At 41.2% G+C, this 27,531-nt stretch overlaps 1 protein-coding gene across 9 annotated transcripts in view; it reads left to right on the forward strand.

Moving 5' to 3' along the window:
• LOC135101297 (circumsporozoite protein-like) overlaps positions 1 to 27,531 on the forward strand; it is a 189,251-nt gene that overhangs the window by 155,885 nt on the left and 5,835 nt on the right. For all 9 annotated transcript variants that reach the window (XM_064005042.1, XM_064005038.1, XM_064005035.1 and 6 more), the window contains one exon: positions 16,611 to 16,664. In XM_064005042.1, the coding sequence (XP_063861112.1) occupies positions 16,611 to 16,664 (54 nt within the window). The remainder of the gene's footprint in view (positions 1 to 16,610; positions 16,665 to 27,531) is intronic.

Here is a 27,531-nt window from a genome sequence, read left to right on the forward strand (position 1 = left end):
GGTTCGTCAGCTTGACGCGTATAGTACGAGTATGTTGTCAGGCCCTAGTCCCGAATGGCGGCGTGAATCTTGAACATTCGTTGTAGATTAAACTTAGAAGTGACTCGAAGTATTAGCCAACAGCTACAACTTAGACTGTCAATAAATCTCTTAAATAGAAATGTAATAGAATGAATAGCCAGTTATTTATTTTGATCAAAATGTTCATACTGAATTTTCCATTTCATTTTTATCAGCAAATACAGTAGACATCCTGTGGACCACCCTAAAGAGTCACTGTGGACCACCAGTTGAGAACCACTTCTCTGGTGTGATAGTTTCATGTGGAAGAGTCAAATAATTTAAAAGGACTCTTGAGAACTCTTCGGGGCTGAATGTAATGCAGGTCTTGCGAGTGATGCTCGTCAGAGAGAAGCATGTGATCTTTAAAATATCAGTACTTTTTGTCTTTTTTTCTGTGCGTTGAGTTAAGTATTCATTTACTTTTATGATCAAGTGTCATCTGACTACCACTTAGTGCTTCCTTGAACTGCCTTACTACGGTTCTTTTCATGGATAAAAATTCCAAATAACGTGTTACATTTCATTGGTGGCATGATTTCCCTTTAAAATGAATGCAAAGCAATCAATGTGGCACGTTCCATATCCATTATTGTGTCACTTTATTATGCATACAAACACTCCTATTAACGTATCACATCCCGCCCCTGGTGTGATTCCCCTCACCATGAATACAAAGCAATCCAAACGCTACAGTTCAGCCCTGCTCATGAAACACACGCTCTGATACAACTAGGCTTTTCACTTACTTTCAGCCCTTGTTTTCTCTTTAATAGTGCGAGAGTTGACTGGCCTCTTCACTCTTTGATCCCTTTCACAGTTAAACTCCGTAATTCTCCCTGATTTTTATCTAACTTCCCAAACTTGTTATGACTTGAACTGATCATATATGTTTACTCACCTCCGTATGACTTGAGTTGCTATAAGAGACGAGTATCAAGACACCTTCCTAACTAAATGAACCAACCTGATTTAACTCTTTCTTCCATCCACTCTTTATCATGCGGAAATTAAGTGGTATTGTAAACTGTAACCAAATTGTTACCCTTATGATCTATTCTAGACTCTAATAAGTGATCTGGAGACTATGATAATAACACGCTCCCTCCACTGCACACCAGCTGTCCGTAATGTATCATGTCCAGTGGCTGTTAATATAAACTGACGCTCTATTAACCTGTCATCACTATTAAGTAATCATTCACGCACAAGCTCATCCTCGTCACCACAACATCACCATCACCATCACCACGGCTTACACTCCACTCCACCATGATTCTGTCCCATACCTCACCCCCGCCACCACTAATCATTCGTAATTAATCTCCTGTCCCTCACCACCACAACCACCACCACCAACAACAACAACAACATCACACCTCATTCTCAACTTCTCCCATTTTCAGGAATTCCTTTCTTCTCTTCCCTCGCTCCACTATCCTTCATCCTCTCTCACTTACGTTCCATCCTTCCTTTTGCCGACATAATGCTTGCAACAGACGCCCCTCCTCTTCCTCCCCCTCCTCCTCCCGTCCCGTAGTATTAGCAGGGCCTTGTCTCCCCTTATAAGCAGGGAGCTCTGGGAGGAACTGGAGGGATGCTTAGTGGAACATGTCGAAATAGCGTTGCCTAGCCGCCGCCGAGTATAGGAGTGTATTGAGGGTGCATTATCTCGGTACAGTGGCGGTGAACGGGGAGATGGATCGGTGAGTATGTTCAGGTGCAGATAGAGAAATGTGTTGTTGGTCTGACGAATTGATTAGTGAATAGATATCTGGTTGAACAGGTAGAGTTATAAATAGATGGCTGGATGGGTAAATGGTTAAATAGATCGACTGGCTGATAAAAAGATATATAGATGGACAGATGGATGGATAGATAGATTGATAGATAGATGAATAAATGAATAAGTATTTAATTAGATATAAAAATAAATAGATGGGTAGATAAACAGTTTAGTAAGTAGAAAATAGATTAGGTAAATAGACAGACAGACAGAGAGACAGACAGACAGACAGACATACTGAATTAACGTGTCGTGTTCTGAGATATTGCAAGGAATTGGTTCATAAACGGTACTGTAAAACTCACAAACATTTTCATATTTTAATTAATAACTACTAATTATTTACATTTCTTACAACTCAAAATTTCTCACTCGCATTCATCTTTAAATCATTGAAAGTTATTAGATGTTACCTTATATCTCTTCAACATATTCACTGATCAACGCAATCATCGTGCAAAACACAGACAATATCACATGCACAAAGACAACAAATATTCAGTCGGCGCCATTAATGTTCAGTGAGAAAAACACACATGATATCAGCAACACATCTATCACTATAAACATTCCATTTCTTCTTTCTTCTGACTTATTTTATCTTCACTTCTTTCTTTTTCCTTATATTGTTTTCTTTCGTCTTTTTTTTTTTTTTGACAGTACAATATATATTGTGGTATGGGGGTCACCACAAACGTTAATTCTTCAAATTAGATTGATATAAGTAGTGGCGTTCCTCAGTGTTCAATCTTAGGACCGATCCTCTTCATAATATATATCAATGACATAGACGAAGGAATCAGAAGTAAACTGTCAAAATTGACAGATACTAAAATTGCTAACAAGACTGACACCAAACCAACGTCAAATTTTGCAAAATGATGTATACACTCTCATTGAATGGTGTGAAACGTGGCTTATAACTTTGATTTTGATAAATGCCACGTATTAAATATAGGAAATAGCAATCTGCTGGAAAATTATAAAAAGTAATCCCCCCATCAATAGTTTGGATCCTGAGAAAGATCTGGGAGTTTTAGTGACAGCAGATCTTGAACCAAGCAAACACTGTACCGAAGTCATTGAAATTGCCAATAAATTAATAGTTTTCATTAAGAAGATCTTTCATCTTCAAATCTGAAAAAAAAATAAATAAATAAGTAAAAAATCTGGCCTTGTACAACTCACTTGTACGTATTCATCTTGAATACAATGTACAGTTTTTGTCATCCTACTACAGAAGGAATATTGAGAAATTAGAAAAAAAAAAAGACAATACGAAGTAGAGTAACGAAAATTACTTGAAAGCTTCGCAATTAACCCTACAAGGAACGTCTTAAAGAACGAGATCTATTCTCCCTATCCAAACGCAGGCTAAGAGGGGATCTGATATTGCTTTACTAAACTTTTAAGGGTTTCACAAATATGAGACCCGAATTCTTCCTAAGACTCAACATGTCTAATGTTACAAGAAACAATAGCAAATAATAGGTAAGCGATTTCAAACAAATGAAGCCAAACATTTTACTTCAATCGTGTCATAAATATGTGGAATTGTGTTCCATCAAGCGTCGTTAACTCAGGTACTGTACACTCATTGAAAACCTGTCTTGACAAGTATGTAGACACTAATTCCCGGTTGTCATTGTTCATGTCTGAATAACGAACACGTTCACTCCGTACTGTCCGTGCTGGCATGTAGATTGTATGTGGTAGAAGTAGTCCTCCTCTCTTTCTTAGTTTCCTCTCACATTCCATGTTGTTTTTTATTTCTATACAACATGGTACCATTTCCTTTCTCAGGTGAGCCTTGCCTGGAGGGATAGGGGGTGGGGGATGGAAGGACCCTTCTTCTGTGCTATCCTTTCTCTACCACTAATAGAGTAGAATAGTTACCCAAACAAACTTATAAGAACCTCTTGGTCTGTTACTGTAAGGACTTTTTTTTCTGCAAAACAAATAGATTCAGTACATAAGTAACAGAAGAAAAGAAAACAGTAGAAAATATAGATGTAAATGCCAATGACACCGTGCAGTGCATAAAGAATAAAAAAACAAGATCTCCATCGTTACAAATACTGAACTATCAAAACTTACAACTTACAAGATACGACACGGAAATAAAAGGACACAAACCCGCTACACTACAATGATGGTGCTGGTGACGATGATGACGGTAATAATAATAATTATAATGGTAATAATAATAGTAATAATGATTATAATATATAATAATATATAATGATATATAATAATCATAATAATAATGATAATAATAATAATAATAATAATAACAATAACAACAGCAACAACAACAACAACAACAACAACAACAGTACCACTTCAATGCGTATCGCCTCACGCGGGGAGCAGGGGTGGGAGGGGGACAGGTCTTTCTTCTTTTTCATACAGTATTCTTTTTTATACCTATGAAGCATAAACACACTTGCAGCCTCCGCTGGTCCCCCTACCCTCTCTCCCTTAATCCCTCCCGACGCCGCCCTTCCTCCCAGTCGGAAGCTTTCATCCTGCTGATAGGTAGTAAAGCCTGTGTGAAGAAGTGAGTGCTTCACCAGCTTTTTCAATGACATAATTTGATTGATGTCTATGTTGAGAGTGGACGTGAATTACGAATAAAGCAATCCGTGGTTCTCTGGGCTGAGTCATTCTCGTGCTGCAGGATGAACAGGTGTAATGTTGTGTTGTTGTTATTGTTGTTGGTGATGGTGGTGGTGGTGCAGCACAGGGGAGGGTTCCAGGAGGCGACTCCAGACACAAGGAATGCCCGCCTCTGTAAAGTTCTCTGATCTCACCTACTGCTATTTGCACTCCACGACATACTCCCACAAGTCAACAATTATCTAATTATCACTGTGGGCATGAACGCTCACTTTAGAATCAGCGGCAGTTTTTCTTATTGAACTTTTGGTGCTGCATGAACACTGGAGGGGAAATCATGTGTTCAAATATATCTTGTTTACCGTTGGGGTTTCATGGCGTAGTGACAGTCTTGGGAACCCAGTGTGTGTGGGATGCCAGCGGTCATATCCCATAGAAAATGAAATAAATAAATAACGTAATGAAATTAATTCACATCATAATTCTTTAATACATACTGGCGTGAACATTAGATGGGGAAATAGACCAACTTTACAAAAAAGATGGGGAAGATGGGGAAATAGACCAACTTTAAAAAAAAGAAAAAGGGCCCTCGTGGCCCAGTGGGTAGAGTGATGCACTTGGAGTTTGGCGTGAGGGAAGTGAGGGGCGCGTAGGTTCGAACCCCCCTCTCGGAACTCACAAAAACCTTCAAAGAGCATCCCTCCATCACCATGTGTGCCTCAAACACACAGGTACGGTGATGGAGCTGCCCACGGGGAGGAGGGGAGGTGAGTGCGCAGCACCTCCCTACCCCTCCCCAGGGGAGGAAGGCACCGCCTTACCGCCCCCGGGAGAGCAAGGGAGGTGAGTGCACAGCGCTTCCCTTCTCTCCCCTACCTAACCCTGGCAAGTCTACGGACTACCAGGCAAAAAATAATAAAAACAAAAAAAAAAAAAATAAATAAATAAATAAATAAATGTAAGTGCATAGCACTTCCCTTCTCTCCGCCTAACAGGAAAAAAAAAATAAATAAAAAAACATAAAGGTGAGTGCATAGCACTTCCCTTCTCTCCCAACCTACCAGGCAAAAAAAAATAAATAAAGTAAATAAATAAATGAAATAAAATTAAGTAAGTAAATAAATAGATAAAGCAAATAAGTAGATAAATGAATAAAATAAAAGAAAAACTTCCCTACCACCTCGGGAGAGCAAGAGAGGTGAGTGCACAGCACTTCCCTTCTCTCCCCAAGTCTACGGACTACCATATCAAAAAGAATAAAATATAAAGAAAAGAACAATAAAATAAATAGAAAATAAAATAAAATAGATAAATAAAATAAAATTAACAAAAAATAAATAAAGTAAAAACCAAAAAACTCCTACTCTCCCCGTCAATAAAAGTGACTGAGTCTGGCAATCAACAATAAATAATAAAAATAAATCAATACCAACCTGACTGATCCTGACAACTCCAAAGACCACCACCCCACCTGTGAAGCACGGGAGGTGAGTGTGCAGCACCTCCCTACCCTTCCCAGTCTCCCAGTTTGACTTTGACCAACAATCTGACTTATTCTAGCAACTCCAACTGTACAGACCACCACCAGTACTCCAGTACTCCCCACCCTGGCAACTGATCCTGGCAAGGTGAGTGCGTAGCACTTCCCGTGACTCATCCTGGCAACTCTAAAGACCCACCATACTGACTGACCCTGGGAAGCACGGGAGGTGAGTGTGCAGCACCTCCCTACCCTTCCCAGTCTCCCATCAATCTGACTCATCCTACCAACTCCAAAGAGCAACTCCAACTGTACAGACCACCACCACCACCACCCCTCTGATCTTGGCAAGGTGAGTGCGTAGCACTTCCCTTGTCTGACCCTGACTGACTGACCCTGGCAGCTCAAAAAAACAAACAACCTGCCTGATTTACAGATATGTAATCACCAAACTGACTGGCCCTGGGGAGCATGTGAGGTGAGTGTGCAGCACCTCCCTACACTTCCCAGTCTCCCAGTTTGACCTTACTCATCCTGGCAACTTCTAAGAGCAACTCTCTGACACTGTGACTCTGATCCCTACATCCCTACATCTTACCCTGTCCAGGGTAGGTGAGTGCGTAGCACTTCCCTACCACCAGCCTGACTGACCCTGGCAACTCTAAAAACAACCATCCTGACTGACTTACAAATCTTACTCTAATCTGGCAACAGACCACCAAATTGACTGACCGTGGGGAGCATGGGAGGTGAGTGTGCAGCACTTCCCTACCCTTCCCAGTTTGACTTCCACCACCAATGTGACTCATCCTACCAGCTCCAAATCTACCACCACCACCACCCCTCTGATCTTTGCAAGGTGAGTGCGTAGCACTTCCCTGGGCTTGACTAACTGACCCTGGCAACTCCAAAGATAACCAACCTGACAGATGTTACAAATGTAACCTGGGGAGCCTGGGAGGTGAGTGTGCAGCACCTCCCTACCCTTCCCAGTCTTCCACCAACCTGACTTGAAGTATGACTGGGGAGCAGGGGAGGTGAGTGTGCAGCACTTCCCTACCCTTCCCTTGGTCATGTCATGTACACTTCCATGTAGCCAACAATTCTGGGTAACCTTTGAAAAATATCATGCATCCTGGTGTGCACCATGCAACCAGGCTGACTTAACCTACGCCTCTGTAACCTAAGCTGGACACTTGAACAACTATAAATGCATTTTGTCTATCTTAGCTCCTGCAGGGCCGAGGTGGACAGGTGTTTGTCCAGGATGCCTCGTGTTACTTCTCACCGCGTGTTTTATCTGTTGGAGATTATTACACTAAATATGCTGCTGCTCCTGCTGCTGCTGCTGCTGCTGCTGCTGCTGTTGCCGTCGCTGATCTTGCTGCTGTTGTTGGTATTGCTGCTTTTCCTTCCTTCCACAACAACAACAACAACAAAAGGAGCAACTACTACTATTACTATTACTACTACTACTACTACTACTACTACTACTACTACTACTACTGCTCCTGCTCCTGCTGCTGTTGCTGCTGCTCCTGCTATAGCTGCTGCTGCTGCTGCTGCTGTTGCTGCTGCTGCTGCTGCTGCTGTTGCTGCTGCTGCTGCTGCTGCTGCTGCTGCTATTGCTGCTGCTGCTGTTGTTGTTTCTGCTGCTGCTGCTGCTGCTGCTGCTGCTGCTGTTGCTGCTGCTGCTGCTGTTGTTGTTTCTGCTGCTGCTGCTGCTGCTGCTGCTGCTGCTGCTGCTGCTGCTGCTGTTGTTGTTTCTGCTGCTGCTGCTGCTGCTGCTGCTGCTGTTGCTGTTGTTGTTTCTGCTGCTGCTGCTGCTGGTGCTGCTGCTGCTGCTGCTGCTGCTGCTGCTGCTACTGGTGCTTAACTTTACAAAAATCATCACTGACGTTTTTGCCGTCGTGCGTGCGGTGCCTCTAATCGTCGTCGTCCTCGTTCTCATCGTCGTCGTCGTAACAGTAGCATCGCCTGTCAGAGTAAAAAGACAGGCTAAAAGAATACCAGAGGTCACAGAGAACTGGAACGGGAAAAGCACCACATTAATTGTTACCTGTGGAGAACAAAACAAAATATACTGGATACATGACAGAACAACAGCATTTCTTTAATTAACGTGTGTGTGTGTGTGTGTGTGTGTGTGTGTGTGTGTGTGTGTGTGTACAGCGAGGGACAGTTACATAAAGTTACATAGAAATACAGGCCACAACAAACCTTGCGGTTCTCACGAGATGATCTGTCCTAGGGCTACTAAGGTGATAGTAGAAGAAAAGGACAGCAAAGCAGAAGGCTCTCTCCTCACCCTCCACTCCCTCCGTCATAAGCCGTACAGGAAACAGATCTGAAGTAAATACCTTACTGGGTTAGAGAAGGAAAGCCCGAAAAAAAAAAATATAGGAAAGAATGAAAATAGATGAAATGAGGTGCCCTCATTTCCTGGAGGCAAGGAGTTTTAATCTGTAACAAACAAACACTGTTACCCGCGGATTTGAGGTAAAATATTTATCAAGACGGCGTTTCAAATTTTCTACGGGATTGCAAAAAAAATAACTAAATAAATAAATAAATAAATAAGTAAAAAATAAAAAAAAAAATCCCTGCCAGAAATTAAACACATACTTGGCGCTCCCTTTGACTGCGGCTCTAGCTGGTGGCGGCGACGTGCTGGTGGTGGTGGTGGTGGTGGTGGTGGCGATGGTTGTGGTTTGGATGTTAACCAATTTAATTTCGTTTTCATTTCTATTTATAATTATTTATTTATTTATTTATCTCTCTCTCTCTCTCTCTCTCTCTCTCTCTCTCTCTCTCTCTCTCTCTCTCTCTCTCTCTCTCTCTCTCTCTCTCTCTCTCTCTCTCTCTCTCTCTCTCTCTCTCTCTCTCTCTCTCTCTCTCTCTCTCTCTCTCTCTCTCTCTCTCTCTCTCTCTCTCTCTCTCTCTCTCTCTCCTCTCTCTCTCTCTCTCTCTCTCTCTCTCTCTCTCTCTCCTCTCTCTCTCTCTCTCTCTCTCTCTCTCTCTCTCTCTCTCTCTCTCTCTCTCTCTCTCTCTCTCTCTCTCTCTCTCTCTCTCTCTCTGTCCTCTCTGAAGTAGAAATACTGAAAAGCACACTCCATCTTTTAATAGCCCATCAGCGTGGCTTCCTGATGGGAGGTACGGTAGAGCACACTTTCATTTGTAAGCCAAGGGAAAGTAAGCGTCTTTCCTCCTCAGAGCCTCACTAGCGCCAGGATTAGCTGTGTGCCGGGGAGTGCTGGTGAGCCGTGAGTAATGTTCACTCTTAGATACACGTGCAATGTAATGTATCTCCCTATCATTATTTTTGTTTATTATTTATTATTATTTATTATGGTTATTGTATTGATACTTGTTTTTGTCTTCCTTCCTTCCTGCCTGCATGCCTCCTGCTCTCCTTATGGCCCTATTTTTCATATTATCCTTCTCTCTCTCTCTCTCTCTCTCTCTCTCTCTCTCTCTCTCTCTCTCTCTCTCTCTCTCTCTCTCTCTCTCTCTCTCTCTCTCTCTCTCTCTCTCTCTCTCTCTCTCTCGGGAGTTCCTTGATGAATTGCCATGTTCTCATGACTCTCTACCGCTATTTATTGGTCTTTCATCTTTTTATATCCTGCATGAGTCTGCTCCCGGGAATTAGGTATGGTAGTTGTACGGTGATAAATAATATTTCAGTGCGACCTTTGCAATATCTTCCTTTATTTATGAAAGCTTTCGTTACTGTGAAGTGTGGCTCGAATATTACTATTGTTTTTTTTTTTTATGTAAATATTTTTCGTTATATTTGTCCAGTACATTTTTGTTATGCGCGAAGAAAGTAAGTGATCATTTAAATCCCGAACTTTAATTTCATTTGCATAAAGAAGTTTAAATTAGAGAGTGAAATGAAGAAGGACTCCTTAACGTGTGGGAAGTGCCTGCCAACCTACTATGGAGGGTGTGCTGCGCAAATCATGATTGTATAGGAGCGTGATGTAACCTGTTCACACTGATACCACTTACAGACAAGCCTTCAAGTACCTTGGTTTTTCGTAGTTGTGGTTTAAATAATGTTTTGACTTGTTTAGGTAATCATCAGAGAGAGAGAAAGAGAGAGTGAGAGAGCGGACAGGCAGGCAGGAAGGCGGACGGTCAAACAAACAGGCAAGGAGGCAAGCAAGCAAGCAAGCAAGGAGGCAGACAGACTAACGGGCGTGGAAAGAGGTGGATGGACATACAAAAAAGAAAGAAAGAAAGCAGGCAGACAGACAGGGTGACAGGGAAATAGTCAGCCTAACTTGAAGAGGATAGGCAGGCAAAGAACCAGGCAGACAGGCAGGCAGGCAAAAATAGAAGGCAAGCAAGCAGACAGAGAAACAGACAAATAGACAGAGGGACAGATGGATGTGCGGGCAGACACAGACATGGACAAAGTAGTTTTAAATAGCGGCAGAAACTGGTATTTTTCATTCTAAAGAGTATGTTTGCACAATTTTTTTTGTAAAGCACTTTAATAAATATTTTACCGTGCCCTGCACCGAGTACTTAACCAAAAGTCCAACTGAATTAATCATTGGGATATTAATACAGCATAATGTTTGCATAATATAAACGTATGCCTCTTCCGTTACTCGTATATTCTTTCGTGATAACAATTACTGTAAGCGAAGAAAATGCATACATAGTAACCTATATTTTTCTCTCATTGCCTCGTATTTACGGAATGCCATTTTTCAGGCACAATATGTAGTTGTCATTGATTTCCTAAAACTACTAAATATACCTGAAGACTGACCTACTGACCCATACTCGGAAATATTGTTCCACTCGTAATGTTATACCTGATACACACACACACATACACACACACACACACACACACACACACACACACACACACACACACACACACACACACACACACACACACACACACACACACACACACACACACAACATTAATACAAACAGATGCATTGCAACAAAGCAACAGAGATTGGGATGCTCATTCTTACAGAACATTATAGTGAACATGTGAGGCAGAGATAAACAGACAGACGCAGACAGACAGATTGATTTAAAACAGTAACATGTACTTGTTATAAGCAATTCTAAGTGACCATTAATTTCCCGTTCATTCCCATTCATTCAATCATTTCAGTGTTGAGACGCAAAGGTAGTGTAAGTGTTGAGGCAGCGGTGGTAGTGGCCCCTTCACCTCGCAGCGAGGCAGGAAGGGGAGGCGAGGGACACCAGCAGTGACTGGCCTGAAGGCGCCTTGCGTCCCGCCTCCTCTCTTGCGACCCTTGATTGCCATCATCCATCAATCGCAGCATGACTTGTGCTCCTCCTCTTCAGCCTCACTTAACTACCACCACGCTTCCCGGAGAAACCGTAACCCTATGCCATCAGAGCCGACAGAGCTGGTTGCATTAAGATCTTTAACTGTTAATATAACGGTGTTAGTATCTACGGGTTCAGGCCTAAAAGCAGAGATAATATTAATATTAGACTGAGGGAGATGGACGACAGATTTACCTTCTGTGAGCGTTTAAAAGTGGATTTTCCAACACTAGAAAATATATTATTGAACTCTTCGGCTCTATCACTTAGATAATAAAAATTATAGATAGTGTACTTATTTTTATGATTCGGGATAATTTCATTAATGACGTTCCATGTGGCCGAAGTGTTCCCTTTACTGCCTTTGAGACGTTCGTGGTAATGATCCGCCCTAGTTTTATTATTATTATCATTATTATTTATTTTTTTCAAGGTTCTTGGCTGTTTTGTAACGTTTCCGTAACCGTGAATTACTTGTGTTGATTTTATGCTTTCTTTGTAACCTATCACGGTCCTCCATTGCCTCACGGATATCGTCATTTATTCATGGTGTAGGTTTTCCTTTCACTGCTCTAGTTACAAGAGGGGCACACATGTCAAGACGGTTAATAAAAACGTCATTATAAATGCATACTTGTTTGTTCACATCGTCAGTTAAAAATATATTATTCATATTATGAACATTGTCAAGGAGGAGCGAACAAAAAGTGTCTCTCATAGTTCTTCAAATTACGAAAACTTTTTTACCATGGGCAGTTTTTTTTAGGTTTTCTAACCATTAAAACAACAGACACTAGGTCATGATCAACAGTGACCTGAGGAACAACGTCTTGTGGTAGAATGACATCAGGTTTATTAGTTATTATGAGATCTAGTAAAGTAGCTGATGTTGAGGTTGTTCTTGTGGGTCTATCTGTTATTTGTGTCAACTTGTTTTTTATTATCTTACTGATTTTATTACCCGTTGTCATCATATCATCATTAAAATCCCCTAGGATAAAGATCCTTTTATCACGCAGACCTACCATCCTAAAAACATCTTGAATGTAGTCAAATGATGTGGCTAAAGCCTTAGGGTGTCGATATACACAACCACATCTAGGTTAATGACAGAGGGATTGAGGGTACTATGGACATACATGCATATCCCGGCTCCTCGACCATTGTCACATCTAAAAATCATACAATCAGGAATTTCTACGTAACCATCTGAGGTGTTTCCTTGAAGTCATATTTCACTTATACATAAAACATCGATATTTCTATCTATTATCAATAACTTTACCTCGTCCAAACTCTATGACAGTGATTGTTCTTTAATGTGTTTAAAAGTTAGCGAATCTTTTTTTAACTCCTTTATATCAACAACGGCAGATGCTTCCTCGCCATCATCCTATGCGCTATACTGTTGACGTAAGCTGCTCTTATGACCTAAACGTTGACAGCTGCCACATAAGAGTTTGTTGTCAAATCTACAATTTCTTTGAACATGATTGAATTCTCCGCAATTGTAACACCCTGTTTTTTTTTTTTTTTTTTTTTTTTTCTCTCTCACTAGCATATTTATTTCTTTCCCTTCTGTAACCATGCGAGTTATCACTGTACGTTTCCTGCGTTTCAAACACCGGTGTTTCTGCACTAGGTGGCTTGTGTTCCATCTGCCCACTCCTGAGGTGTAGGCGTGGGCTTGATTATAAGCTGTATAGTGTCTGCCATCCAGCGTTCTCCTCAGGGTTGTATCGTGCAGACCGGGGCTGAATGCATCCTCCTCTTTGTTCCAGCCTGCCTCATGTTTTCTTGTCATTGCCCTGGCAGGTGTGAGATGAGAAGGACCTCGTGGTTTAGGAGCAGTGGGGGGCTGATGGGAAGCTTTATGGGTGGGAGACTTTCGGGTGTAAGACTTGCCTTGTTGGGTTGTTCTGCTATGAGCGCATAGGGAAACAATACCCGCGTAGGTTGGCGGGCCGCGGGAGCCAGCACTCAGTTTGATTTTTTTTTCTCTATGTATGTATAGTGTCGAAATAGCAAAGGCATCGTAGAAAACACTAACATCTGGAGCTTCATCACTGTGTTTTAGGGAAAATATGAGTAAATCGTGTGAGTCTTGCCGTGGTAGGAAAGACTGCTTCCTGCGGGACCTTATCAAAAGAGCGTCTGGCACTGGTTTGGCAAGCGGTGGGACTAATAAAATAGGATGTCTTTGGTAATGAGTATATAGGAATATTATTGCCTGCGAAACACTACCTTGGCTTTGCAGTGAGGCTTTTGTATTCAGATGACCGCGGGACCTGAAATATGTAGACACAACTATACTAGGCAGGTCCAGTGAAAGGTATCACACTAAATGTATTGCTTCATCCAGACGAGTTAGCAGCACAAGCGAGAAGTAGGGTGGATCTCACAGGTGTTTGCTTTTGTTGAAATCCTTACCAAGAAGCGGTGACATCCAGAACCAACAGCAACTACGATATCTTTGTGGTCTGTGGAGCCTTTGTTGTTGTTGTTGTTTTGTTGTGTAAGAGGTTATAGGGAACATCCTGTGTCCTCGCAGTAACCACACGAAAAGGCAGGTATCTAACTAGGAGTAATCAGAGAGTTGTTGTTGTTGTTGTTGTTGTTGTTGTTGTTGTTGTTGTTGTTATCAGAACCACAAATGGAGGAATGTGGATGTGTTGTATTACTGAGCAACAATAAAGAAAGAAGAATAGATGAGTCAGGCCACCTTGGTGGAGATACTCAAAAGGGACTTTCAAGTTTTGTGCCGTGAATACTTTTTATGGCTAGACTGAAGTGGTACTTATTATTTTCTAAGTATATTATTTTCTAAGTATATTTAGAGACCATTTTGAGAAAGTACTGAATCCTGCACGAGAAACTCAAAATGATTTATCAGATCTGTCTACAGATATTAATATTCCTGTGCTTGACGAACCCATCTCTCCCCTAGAAGTACAAAATCAAATAAAAAGGATGAAGGTTAACAAGGCATGTGGGCCTGATGGTATCCCTCCTGGAGTTCTTTCACTTATGTCACCCCAGTGGCTTGTTACTATTGCCACATTATTTAGTTGTATTTTTTCATCTGCTATGTTCCCTTATGCATGGATTAGAGCAAAAGTATTTGTAATATTTAAGAAAGGTGACAAGACTAACACTGATAACTATCGTGGAATAAGCGTCATTAACTCTATAGCTAAACTGTATGAGATGGTACTTTGTGAACGCCTGAATCAGTGGTTCAAACCAGACAGGGAGCAAGCAGGGGCGCAGAAGAAGCGCGGATGTATAGAGCATATAGTAACGCTCAGGCTGCTTACCAACACAGCCAGGTTAAAGAAGATTAAGTTGTTTGTGGTATTTATAGATTTCTCGAAAGCGTATGACATCGTTCCAAGGAAAACTCTGTTTACTGTGATGAAGGGTTTGGGGTGCGGGGCCGTGATGCTGGCCGCTATGGTGGCCATGTATCGCACCACGGAAAGTGTTATCGGTGCCGCAGTATTGAGCGCCTCACAAGGAGTCAGACAAGGATCCCCTACCTCTTGCTTTTTGTTTGTAATGTTTGTCAATATGTTTATCAGATCTGTTAAAGAAAAGTGTAGACCAGAAGTATTTATAGAATGGTTAAAAATTTTAATGTTCATGGATGATACAGTATTATTATCAACGAGTAGGGAGAATATGTACATTAAGCTAAGGATATTACAGGAATATTGTAAAGAGTATGGTATGAGGATAAACAGTGCAAAGACGAAATTTTTTGTCATCAATGGTGGGCTAGGAGACAAGGAGCCGTTTAGTGTAGGTGGTACGAGTATGAAAGTGGAACACTGTGATAGTTATATGTATTTGGGTTCACCATTTACGTGTGACGGTTCTGTGTCTTCTGCCGTCAAGGTACATGCAAAGAACAAATTATGTCATGTGTTAAAGTTTATATCGTTTTTAAAGAAGAATAATGATATCCCCTTTATAGTAAAGCGACGTGTGTTTGACGCTGCCCTCCTGTCGTCACTAGTGTATGGTTGTGAGTCCTGGATTGATGCTGACGTTAAACCTGTAGTTAAGCTTTATAACTGGGCACTGAAACAACTGTTAGGGGTGAGAAAAACTACTCCTAACGTGGTGTGTTATGTCGAGTCGGGTTATCCATCGCTTCCTGACCTTGTGAAATATAGACAACATAAGTTTTTAAAGAAAATGTGGGATGAGAGGTCCAGTATGAATGATGATCCACTATCTTTTGCAATGAGAAAAGTAATAAACGAGAACACGAATATGGGCAAGTGCGTGAAAGAAATGATAAGAGGGGAAGTACCTGACATGTCTGTGTTATTGGAGAAAGCGAAGTGTTGCATCAGAGATTCAGGTACATCAAGATGTATAGTGTATAAAGACATAAATCCCACATTATCCACACACGAGATTTATACTAAGAGGCAAATCTTAAATGAGTTTCATAGACTGGATTTTACAAGGTTTCGATTATCTGGCCACACTCTAGCTATAGAAACAGGGCGATGGAATAGGCGAGGACGGGGCCGCTTACCGCTGGAGGAGCGGCTGTGCAGTTGTGGTGAGATACAGACGGAGAGACACGTACTGGAGAACTGTACTCTCACCCAACATCTAAGGAATAACTATAGATACGAAACAATGGAAGATGTATTTACAAAATGTACAACTAGCGAGATGTGTAATGTAATTTTCGATGTACTTAAAGTATATAAATAAGGAAATTTAAATGAATGCGAATAATTTGTATGATATCTGGTAATGTCTATTTTTGGGTAGAGAAAATTTTTTTTTATTTTGTATTTTGGGAGTTCTTTTGCTGCATTGCAAGAATATTTATTTAATGATTTAGAATATTGTGGACTACAATTATTAATGGACTACTGCTGTGGATATTTTTTTGTATTTTAGTTTTTGTTTTAGTTTTGTTTGCTGTAATATGATTGTGTAGTCAATAAATCTATCTATCTATCTATCTATCTATCTATCCTTGCTATTGTTTTTTTTTTTTTTTTAGATTTTATTTTGCTGCAGGTGTTGTGCATATTTAACATTCTCAGTGTTTCAAGTGTGTTCTGTTTTCAGTGTTGTTTTTCATGTATCCATGTGTTCTTGCTTGGAGGAATTTGACACGATTTATTTATGACATTTCGTGTTTTTCTTTAGTATTTATTCTTTCGTTTTTTGTTCATGTGTATGTTGTAACTCATGCAGTAAAGGATTTGTGGTGGTTTTGTTTATGATGCTTCATTTTTAGCTCTTTTTAGAATAGTTAAGCTGCATCACTTTCTTATGTGGATGTTTTGATATTTTCAGGAAAGGATGGCAGGTGGTGCCGCGGTGAACACTGCCAACACGTGCAGGAGGAAAGTGAGTACCTGCTTCATTACATCATGTGCACTCTGTTTTCGAACTCGATGTTAAACTTTTTTTTTTCCATGTCAACCGAAACCTGTCACTGTAGCCTGCCTTTCTCCTGTCAGCTTCCCACGAATCTAAGAAGGAAAGAAAGGATGTGCTTCCATGGTATCGTGTCAGTAGTATTATCCATTGAAGGATTAGTTTAAACCTTTTTCCAAAGCGTTGTTTTTGACTCCCATTTTTCTGCCTTCCCAGGGTATATATATGAAAGAAGAAAGAATGTAAATTTAGTCTATAATGTTCATTGCAACATCTTACAGGGAAAAAGTCCTTTGAGGATTAACCGAATCTTTTCAAAACTATAATTTTTGTATTTCAGTCTTCGTGTGCTTATTTTAGTGTATGCATAGAGAAAAGAAGGCTACGAAATCATATATTTTCTATAATGGTGTCATCTTTATGGTACAAATATTTAACTGGAGATTCAATTGAAACCTAACATTTAGCTATCATTTTTGCGTTCTTTTTTTTTTTTCGTATGTATCTTTTGTATGTACGAATATACGAGTGAAGAAAGGAAAGATGCAATTACAAAAAACTTTCCAGCATAACTGGAATATTCACCTGAGACTTTATGAGGTAACAAATATCACATATTCTAATTTATCCGTTTATTTATCGTTTACTGTGTTTTAACGTTATGTAGATTAATAATATTTTGCATGTTATGATAAAGTGTCCTTGGAAACTATTACTGTAACACATTTCATTTAGTGTGGATTTGATTTCCACGTAAAAAAAAATATATATATATAAATAAATAAAATTAGAATAAAATAAAATAAAAATCTTTCCTTCTATTGAGAAAACATATTTACATTTTCTTTGTTCAATTGGTATTGATATTATTTTTAACTCTGATTTCCCGAGAAGCGTTACTACCATGATATTTAGCGTCATAACCTTTGTTGCAGCTTTATTCAAGTAAAATAAAAAAGAGGAAAGCTTGTATTGTTCTGTGAAGTGTTGTTATTTGTCTGTGTGTGTGTTGATTGTCACCTTGAAAAGTCAAGGTGACGTGGGCCTTGATGACTAGAGCCGGCCCACACTATTTGTTTCCCTTTTTTTTAGAGGCTCGTCGTTGTAGATTTCTGAAAATACTTGTTTCATCACGTTTTTAATTTTCCTTGTCAGCGAATGAAAGAAAATTTATGATTTTTTTTATTATTTAGTAACGTATTAAATATCTTTGGAGGGATTATTCCCCTAGTGGAGCGAGGGGGCTCTATTTTTGTTACTACTGCACATCTGTACACCCCACCGCTCCCGCCTGGCCCTGGAGGGTACAACAATGATTTGTCGAGGAGCACCTTTTGTTGTCCATTGCATATAAAAATTTCGATTTCAGTTTCCGAAACACTTCTTGGTTGTTAACTTTTGGAGGCGTATATTTCTTATTTTACGTAATTTCTTCTTCAGACTCACCTTTTTTGCTGTATTTTGCATATTTCGATTTATCGACATGTGGGCGAAAGTTTCTGCCTCGCAACTCTTGCAACTATCGCCTCATTACTACAGAACGAGTTGGAGAGCGCAAAATGCACGAATTATTTGCCATAACTCACTTCATATACGGGATAGCCAGTCTTGGTTGACACCATCAGACTCAGACACTTTTTTTTTTCTTTTTGTCTTGAGGGTTTAACACAGTCCTCTGATTCTGTGTTTGTCTTGTCGGATGCAGCAGCGGCGGGATCTTTTCCTTCCTCGCGGCCAGACGACGAGGACTGGCTTTTTGCTGCTCCTCCTGACACACTCACAATTTACCGGTGAGTGACGGGGACGGAGCTGTTTTTGTAGCGCAGTGTACGCCCTTCCATTTTTAGGTTTACATTTAAGTGAAGCCTGTCATGCTTGCCTATGTTATTCCATGTGCATGTAAGGTAAGGCTGCTTGACAAAGTGTCTGACTCACTGCAGACACTTGCTTTATGATGTACTGTAATAAACAAGTAATTTCTCAGTGAGTCACAAAAGTGCCTCTCAATACGATGTGGTTATGAAAAGTAGAATATGAAATAAATAGATAATAAATAAGTGAATAAATAAATAAATAAATAAATGGATGGATTAATGCATACCCTAGAGAACATTTCATACCTACTGAGCTTACCATAGCAAATACACTGATGTGCTACAAAAAATGCACACAAGTATATGAAGATGGAAAAAAATGGGGGAAGTCTATCTGGTATTTTTATTTCTATGGTTACTGCTCTTCTGAATTTGCAATCAGCATGCGTCTCTCCTTCCCCACGCTGACGCTACACAAGACTTTCACCTTTATTCCGTTCCCTTTCAATAGTCCAGGAGTTAAGCAATATCTTCATTCTTTCATCCCCTTCATTGGTAAACTCTGGAATTCTCTGCCTGTTTTTTTTTTTTTTTCCCTTCCTGTGACTAGTTGTTTTAAGAGTATTGAGGCACTTCCAGAAGCATATTTAAATTTTTTATTGTTGACTTTTTTTTTTTTTCTGTATGTATGGAAGCGGCAACTGAAAAGACATTTCTTTGTTCCTCTGTTTGCCATTCACCAAGAAGATATGAGAGTGTGAGTATAAGTAGTGGCTATATGCAAATGTTACAATACCATTTTATACTGACTCTAAATTAAAAATGTATTGCATTGTTTACTGAAGTGTTTCAAGTTGGGCCGTCCAATATCTTTTGCATCTAATTGATTTTTGTGTTCGGCTATTTGAAATTTAATTTCTAAAATGCAGCTCCATGTTTTTAAGAAGAATAAAGGGTTGGAGGAAAAAAAAGCTTTCCTGAGTTTTAATAGGTGAATGTTAATAACATTAGTAGTAGTAGTAGTAGTAGTTGTAGTAGTAGTAGTAGTAGTAGTAATAGTAGTAAAGAGCAGGATTATCAGCTGCAGTGACACCAATTCAGTTTTTCTATTATTTGTATTTTCTTACTATTATTCCACACCTTGTCAATCCACTCAAGGAAAAAAAAAAGGAAAAGAAAAAAAGATAACGTATATTAAAAAAGTGAGAGGCAAGACCAGCAAGTGAAACACGCCCTGCCTTCTCCATAGATTTCACGTGTTTACTGCCGCGCTTCCTGCCTCATAATTATACAGTCTTACGCTGGAGGTGCTTAATGTGGTGCATTTGTGTGAAAGAATTTACTTTTTGCCTTGAATATTTCTCTCTCTCTCTCTCTCTCTCTCTCTCTCTCTCTCTCTCTCTCTCTCTCTCTCTCTCTCTCTCTCTCTCTCTCTCTCTCTCTCTCTCTCTCTCTCTCTCTCTCTCTCTCTCAGTGACGTGCAGCAGTGTAGGTGTCGAGAGCAGAGCAAACGGCCAAATGTACGGCGACGGGCTAGTGTTTGCATGCGCCACGTGGGGTGTGCAGTTTGTCTTTAAAAGAGAAAGGCAAGTGGTCGGCCGGGGACAAGGAGTGGTGGACGTGGTGGTGGTGGTTGTGGCGGTAGAGTTCATAATTTTTCTGTACCTTCTCCTTAGGGTGAATTGTAGATTTTTTTACTCTTCTGAAAATTGCACAAGTTTTTCTTTCTTATTGCACAAAAAAAAAAAAAAATCAATAATTCCGAAAAGACGGTATTCAAATTCAAGAGAAAGAAAGCTTTTTCACTTGTCTTATTCATTGTGACGTAACATTCTGAGGTAATTTGTGCGTCCACAGGCAGAGACAAAAGGGTGTTTGAAGTGGACGCTTTTGCTAATGCCGTTATTACTCTCTAGTGCAGTGGTTTTCATCTCTTTTCAGGCCACGGGCCACTAACAAAAACAAAAAGAAAATGTGGACCCTTTCAATTTTGTTTTAATACAACTAATCAACACTGCAGTTCGGTGGCCAGTGGCCACAGGCACGGTGGTCCACAGCACTTGACGACTCGTGTAGCCGCGTGGAAGCTGACAGAAATGAACAGGATGGCTCGTCACCTTGACGCGTATAGTACGAGTATGTTCTCAGGCCCTAGTCCCGGATGGCGGCGTGAATCTTGAACATTCGTTGTAGATTAAACTTAGAAGTGACTCGAAGTATTACCTAACAGCTACAACTTAGACTGTCAATGGTTCTCTTAGATAGAAATGTAATAATAGTAGTTATTCATTTTGATCAAATTGTTCATACTGAATTTTCCATTTAATTTTTATCAGCAAATACAGTAGGCATCCTGTGGACCACCCTAAAGAGTCACTGTGGACCACCAGTTTAGAACCATTTCTCTAGTGAGATTGTTTCATGTGGAACGGTCAAATAATTTAAAAGGGCTCTTGAGGATTCTTCGGGACTGAATGTAATGCAAGTGTTGCGAGTGATGCTCGTCAGAGAGAAGCATGTGTTCTTTAAAATTTCAGTATTTTTTTTTCTGTGCGTTGAGTTAGGTATTCATTTACTTTTATGATCAAGTGTCATCTGACTACCACTTAATGCTTCCTTGAACTGCCTTACTACGGTTCTTTTTATGGATAAAAACTCCAAATAACGTGTTACATTTCATTGGTGGGATGATTTCCCTTTAAAATGAATGCAAAGCAATCAATGTGGCACGTTCCATATCCATTATTGTGTCACTTTATTATGCATACAAACACTCCTATTAACGTATCACATCCCGCCCCTGGTGTGATTCCCCTCACCATGAATACAAAGCAATCCAAACGCTACAGTTCAGCCCTGCTCATGAAACACACGCTCTGATACAACTAGCCTTTTCACTTACTTTCAGCCCTTGTTTTCTCTTTAATAGTGCGAGAGTTGACTGGCCTCTTCACTCTTTGATCCCTTTCCCAGTTAAACTCCGTAATTCTCCCTGATTTTTATCTAACTTCCCAAACTTGTTATGACTTGAACTGATCATATATGTTTACTCACCTCCGTATGACTTGAGTTGCTATAAGAGACGAGTATCAAGACACCTTCCTAACTAAATGAACCAACCTGATTTAACTCTCTTTTCCATCCACTCTTTACCATGCGGAAATTAAGTGGTATTGTAAACTGTAACCAAATTGTTACCCTTATGATCTATTCTAGACTCTAATAAGTGATCTGGAGACTATGATAATAACACGCTCCCTCCACTGCACACCAGCTGTCCGTAATGTATCATGTCCAGTGGCTGTTAATATAAACTGACGCTCTATTAACCTGTCATCACTATTAAGTAATCATTCACGCACAAGCTCATCCTCGTCACCACAACATCACCATCACAACAACAACAACAACAACAACAACAACAACAACAACAACAACAACAACAACAGTACCACTTCACTGCGTATCGCTTCACGCGGGGAGCAGGGGTGGGAGGGACACAGGTCTTTCTTCTTTTTCATGCAGTATTCTTTTTTATACCTATGAAGCATAAACACACTTGCAGCCTCCGCTGGTCCCCCTACCCTCTCTCCCTTAATCCCTCCCGACGCCGCCCTTCCTCCCAGTCGGAAGCTTTCATCCTGCTGATAGGTAGTAAAGCCTGTGTGAAGAAGTGAGTGCTTCACCAGCTTTTTCAATGACATAATTTGATTGATGTCTATGTTGAGAGTGGACGTGAATTACGAATAAAGCAATCCGTGGTTCTCTGGGCTGAGTCATTCTCGTGCTGCAGGATGGACAGGTGTAATGTTGTGTTGTTGTTATTGTTGTTGGTGATGGTGGTGGTGGTGCAGCACAGGGGAGGGTCCCAGGAGGCGACTCCAGACACAAGGAATGCCCGCCTCTGTAAAGTTCTCTGATCTCACCTACTGCTATTTGCACTCCACGACATACTCCCACAAGTCAACAATTATCTAATTATCACTGTGGGAATGAACGCTCACTTTAGAATCAGCAGCAGTTTTTCTTATTGAACTTTTGGTGCTGCATGAACACTGGAGGGGAAATCATGTGTTCAAATATATCTTGTTTACCGTTGGGGTTTCATGGCGTAGTGACAGTCTTTGGGAACCCAGTGTGTGTGGGATGCCAGCGGTCATATTCCATAGAAAATACAATAAATAAATAACGTAATGAAATTAATTCACATCATAATTCTTTAATACATACTGACGTGAACATTAGATGGGGAAATAGACCAACTTTACAAAAAAGATGGGGAAGATGGGGAAATAGACCAACTTTAAAAAAAAGAAAAAGGGCCCTCGTGGCCCAGTGGGTAGAGTGGTGCACTTGGAGTTTGGCGTGAGGGAAGTAAGGGGCGCGTAGGTTCGAACCCCCCTCTCGGAACTCACAAAAACCTTCAAAGAGCATCCCTCCATCACCATGTGTGCCTCAAACACACAGGTACGGTGATGGAGCTGCCCACGGGGAGGAGGGGAGGTGAGTGCGCAGCACCTCCCTACCCCTCCCCAGGGGAGGAAGGCACCGCCTTACCGCCCCCGGGAGAGCAAGGGAGGTGAGTGCACAGCGCTTCCCTTCTCTCCCCTACCTAACCCTGGCAAGTCTACGGACTACTAGGCAAAAAATAATAAAAAAAAATAAAAATAAATAAAAAAAAAAATAAAAATAAATAAAAAAATAAAAATAAAGGTAAGTGCATAGCACTTCCCTTCTCTCCACCTAACAGGAAAAAAAAAATAAATAAAAAAACATAAAGGTGAGTGCATAGCACTTCCCTTCTCTCCCAACCTACCAGGCAAAAAAATAAAAAAATAAAGTAAATAAATAAATGAAATAAAATGAAGTAAATAAATAAATAGATAAAGCAAATAAGTAGATAAATGAATAAAATAAAATAAAAACTTCCCTACCACCTCGGGAGAGCAAGAGAGGTGAGTGCACAGCACTTCCCTTCTCTCCCCAAGTCTACGGACTACCACACCAAAAAGAATAAAATATATATAGGTATAAAGAAAAGAACAATAAAATAAATAGAAAATAAAATAAAATAGATAAATAAAATAAAATTAACAAAAAATAAATAAAGTAAAAACCAAAAAACTCCTACTCCCCCCGTCAATAAAAGTGACTGAGTCTGGCAATCAACAATAAATAATAAAAATAAATCAATACCAACCTGACTGATCCTGACAACTCCAAAGACCACCACCCCACCTGTGAAGCACGGGAGGTGAGTGTGCAGCACCTCCCTACCCTTCCCAGTCTCCCAGTTTGACTTTGACCAACAATCTGACTCATTCTGGCAACTCCAACTGTACAGACCACCACCAGTACTCCAGTACTCCCCACCCTGGCAACTGATCCTGGCAAGGTGAGTGCGTAGCACTTCCCGTGACTCATCCTGGCAACTCTAAAGACCCACCATACTGACTGACCCTGGGAAGCACGGGAGGTGAGTGTGCAGCACCTCCCTACCCTTCCCAGTCTCCCATCAATCTGACTCATCCTACCAACTCCAAAGAGCAACTCCAACTGTACAGACCACCACCACCACCACCCCTCTGATCTTGGCAAGGTGAGTGCGTAGCACTTCCCTTGTCTGACCCTGACTGACTGACCCTGGCTGCTCAAAAAAACAAACAACCTGCCTGATTTACAGATATGTAATCACCAAACTGACTGGCCCTGGGGAGCATGTGAGGTGAGTGTGCAGCACCTCCCTACACTTCCCAGTCTCCCAGTTTGACCTTACTCATCCTGGCAACTTCTAAGAGCAACTCTCTGACACTGTGACTCTGATCCCTACATCCCTACATCTTACCCTGTCCAGGGTAGGTGAGTGCGTAGCACTTCCCTACCACCAGCCTGACTGACCCTGGCAACTCTAAAAACAACCATCCTGACTGACTTACAAATCTTACTCTAATCTGGCAACAGACCACCAAACTGACTGACCGTGGGGAGCATGGGAGGTGAGTGTGCAGCACCTCCCTACCCTTCCCAGTCTCCCAGTTTGACTTCCACCACCAATGTGACTCATCCTACCAGCTCTAAATCTACCACCACCACCACCCCTCTGATCTTTGCAAGGTGAGTGCGTAGCACTTCCCTGGGCTTGACTGACTGACCCTGGTAACTCCAAAAATAACCAACCTGACAGATGTTACAAATGTAACCTGGGGAGCATGGGAGGTGAGTGTGCAGCACCTCCCTACCCTTTCCAGTCTTCCACTAACCTGACTTGAAGTATGACTGGGGAGCAGGGAAGGTGAGTGTGCACCACCTCTCTACCCTTCCCAGTCTTCCACTAACCTGACTTGAATTATGACTGGGGAGCAGGGGAGGTGAGTGTGCAGCACCTCCCTACCCTTCCCAGTCTTCCACCAACCTGACTTGAATTATGACTGGGGAGCAGGGGAGGTGAGTGTGCAGCACCTCCCTACCCTTCCCAGTCTTTCACCAACCTGACTTGAATTATGACTGGGGAGCAGGGGAGGTGAGTGTGCAGCACCTCCCTACCCTTCCCAGTCTTCCACCAACCTGACTTGAATTATGACTGGGGAGCAGGGGAGGTGAGTGTGCACCTACCAACTCAGACCATCAAACTGACTGTCTTAGAACAAGAACAGGAAGCAACGCCATCAGAGGAAGAAGAAGCAGCAGCAGCAGCAGCAGCAGCAGCAGCAGCATTACCGCCATCAGAGGAAGAAATCAAGAAAAAGAAGCAGAGAAAAAGAACTACCACCACTGCTCTCAGAGGAAGAAGCAGCAGCGTCACCGCCATCAGAGGAAGAAACATATATATGTAAACTACGACTGGTCAAATCTCCGCTGGCGCCAGGCAAAGTTCGACCTGTGATGGGCTGTGTTTAGAGAGTGAAAGTGCCAGGCAAGGCTGCTGCTTCAGACATCCACACTTCAACTTCAACAATGCATGCGAGAATGTTGCTGTATTATTCCTCCTATTCCTTTTTCTTTTTCTTCTCCTGCAGAAGACTGTCTTATTACTACGTAATTTTTTTTTCTCATAATTTATTCAATGTTATTATTTTTATTTTTCAGTATTTCCACCTTTTCTAAATCCATCCACCCTTTAAATTAAATAAATTTAATAAATTTATGTCCACTTCAGCCTTGGACAACTGATTACAAAAGAATTACATGAATATTTGACTTTTTTTCTGTAGTCTTAAAACGCCACATCTCAAACACATGAGGCGCGGGTTGCGTTTGAGTGTACTGTAATATACCAATATAATACATGAATTTGTAATACTTTAATCACAATTTATATCTTTTCATACTAAGCAGTATGGCAACTTACTTCTTCTTCCTCATGACACTGGTCATGTCATGTACACTTCCATGTAGCCAACAATTCTGGGTAACCTTTGAAAAATATCATGCATCCTGGTGTGCACCATGCAACCAGGCTGACTTAACCTACGCCTCTGTAACCTAAGCTGGACACTTGAACAACTATAAATGCATTTTGTCTATCTTAGCTCCTGCAGGGCCGAGGTGGACAGGTGTTTGTCCAGGATGCCTCGTGTTACTTCTCACCGCGTGTTTTATCTGTTGGAGATTATTACACTAAATATGCTGCTGCTCCTGCTGCTGCTGCTGCTGATGCTGCTGGTGCTGCTGTTGCCGTCGCTGATCTTGCTGCTCTTGTTGGTATTGCTGCTGCAGCTGTTGCTGCTGTTGTTGTTGCTTCTGCTGCTGCTGCTGCTGCTGCTGCTTCTGCTGTTGTTGCCTCTGCTGCTGCTGCTGCTGCTGCTGTTGTTGCCTCTGCTGCTGCTGCTGCTGCTGCTGCTGCTACTACTGGTGCTTAACTTTACAAAAATCATCACTGTCGTTTTTGCCGTCGTGCGTGCGGTGCCTCTAATCGTCGTCGTCCTCGTTCTCATCGTCGTCGTCGTAACAGTAGCATCGCCTGTCAGAGTAAAAAGACAGGCTAAAAGAATACCAGAGGTCACAGAGAACTGGAACGGGAAAAGCACCACATTAATTGTTACCTGTGGAGAACAAAACAAAATATACTGGATACATGACAGAACAACAGCATTTCTTTAATTAACGTGTGTGTGTGTGTGTGTGTGTGTGTGTGTGTGAGTGTGTGTGTGTGTGTACAGCGAGGGAGAGTTACATAAAGTTACATAGAAATACAGGCCACAACAAACCTTGCGGTTCTCACGAGATGATCTGTCCTAGGGCTACTAAGGTGATAGTAGAAGAAAAGGACAGCAAAGCAGAAGGCTCTCTCCTCACCCTCCACTCCCTCCGTCATAAGCCGTACAGGAAACAAATCTGAAGTAAATACCTTACTGGGTTAGAGAAACAAAACCCGAAGGAAAATATATAGGAAAGAATGAAAATAGATGAAATGAGGTGCCCTCATTTCCTGGAGGCAAGGAGTTTTAATCTGTAACAAACAAACACTGTTACCCGCGGATTTGAGGTAAAATATTTATCAAGACGGCGTTTCAAATTTTCTACGGGATTGCAAAAAAAAATAAAAAAATAAAAAAAAATAAATAAGTAAATAAATAAAAAAAAAAACCCTGCCAGAAATTAAACACATGCATGGCGCTCCCTTTCACTGCGGTTCAAGCTGGTGGCGGCGACGTGCTGGTGGTGGTGGTGGTGGTGGTGGTGGTGGTGGTGGCTGGGATGTTAACCAATTTAATTTCGTTTTCATTTATATATATAATTATTTATTTATTTTTTTTTCTCTCTCTCTCTCTCTCTCTCTCTCTCTCTCTCTCTCTCTCTCTCTCTCTCTCTCTCTCTCTCTCTCTCTCTCTCTCTCTCTCTCTCTCTCTCTCTCTCTCTCTCTCTCTCTCTCTCTCTCTCTCTCTCTCTCTCTCTCTCTCTCTCTCTCTCTCTCTCTCTCTCTCTCTCTCTCTCTCTCGGGAGTTCCTTGATGAATTGCCATGTTCTCATGACTCTCTACCGCTATTTATTGGTCTTTCATCTTTTTATATCCTGCATGAGTC

Source organism: Scylla paramamosain, chromosome 6 (genome assembly GCF_035594125.1).
Source record: "Scylla paramamosain isolate STU-SP2022 chromosome 6, ASM3559412v1, whole genome shotgun sequence".
NCBI lineage: Eukaryota > Metazoa > Arthropoda > Malacostraca > Decapoda > Portunidae > Scylla > Scylla paramamosain.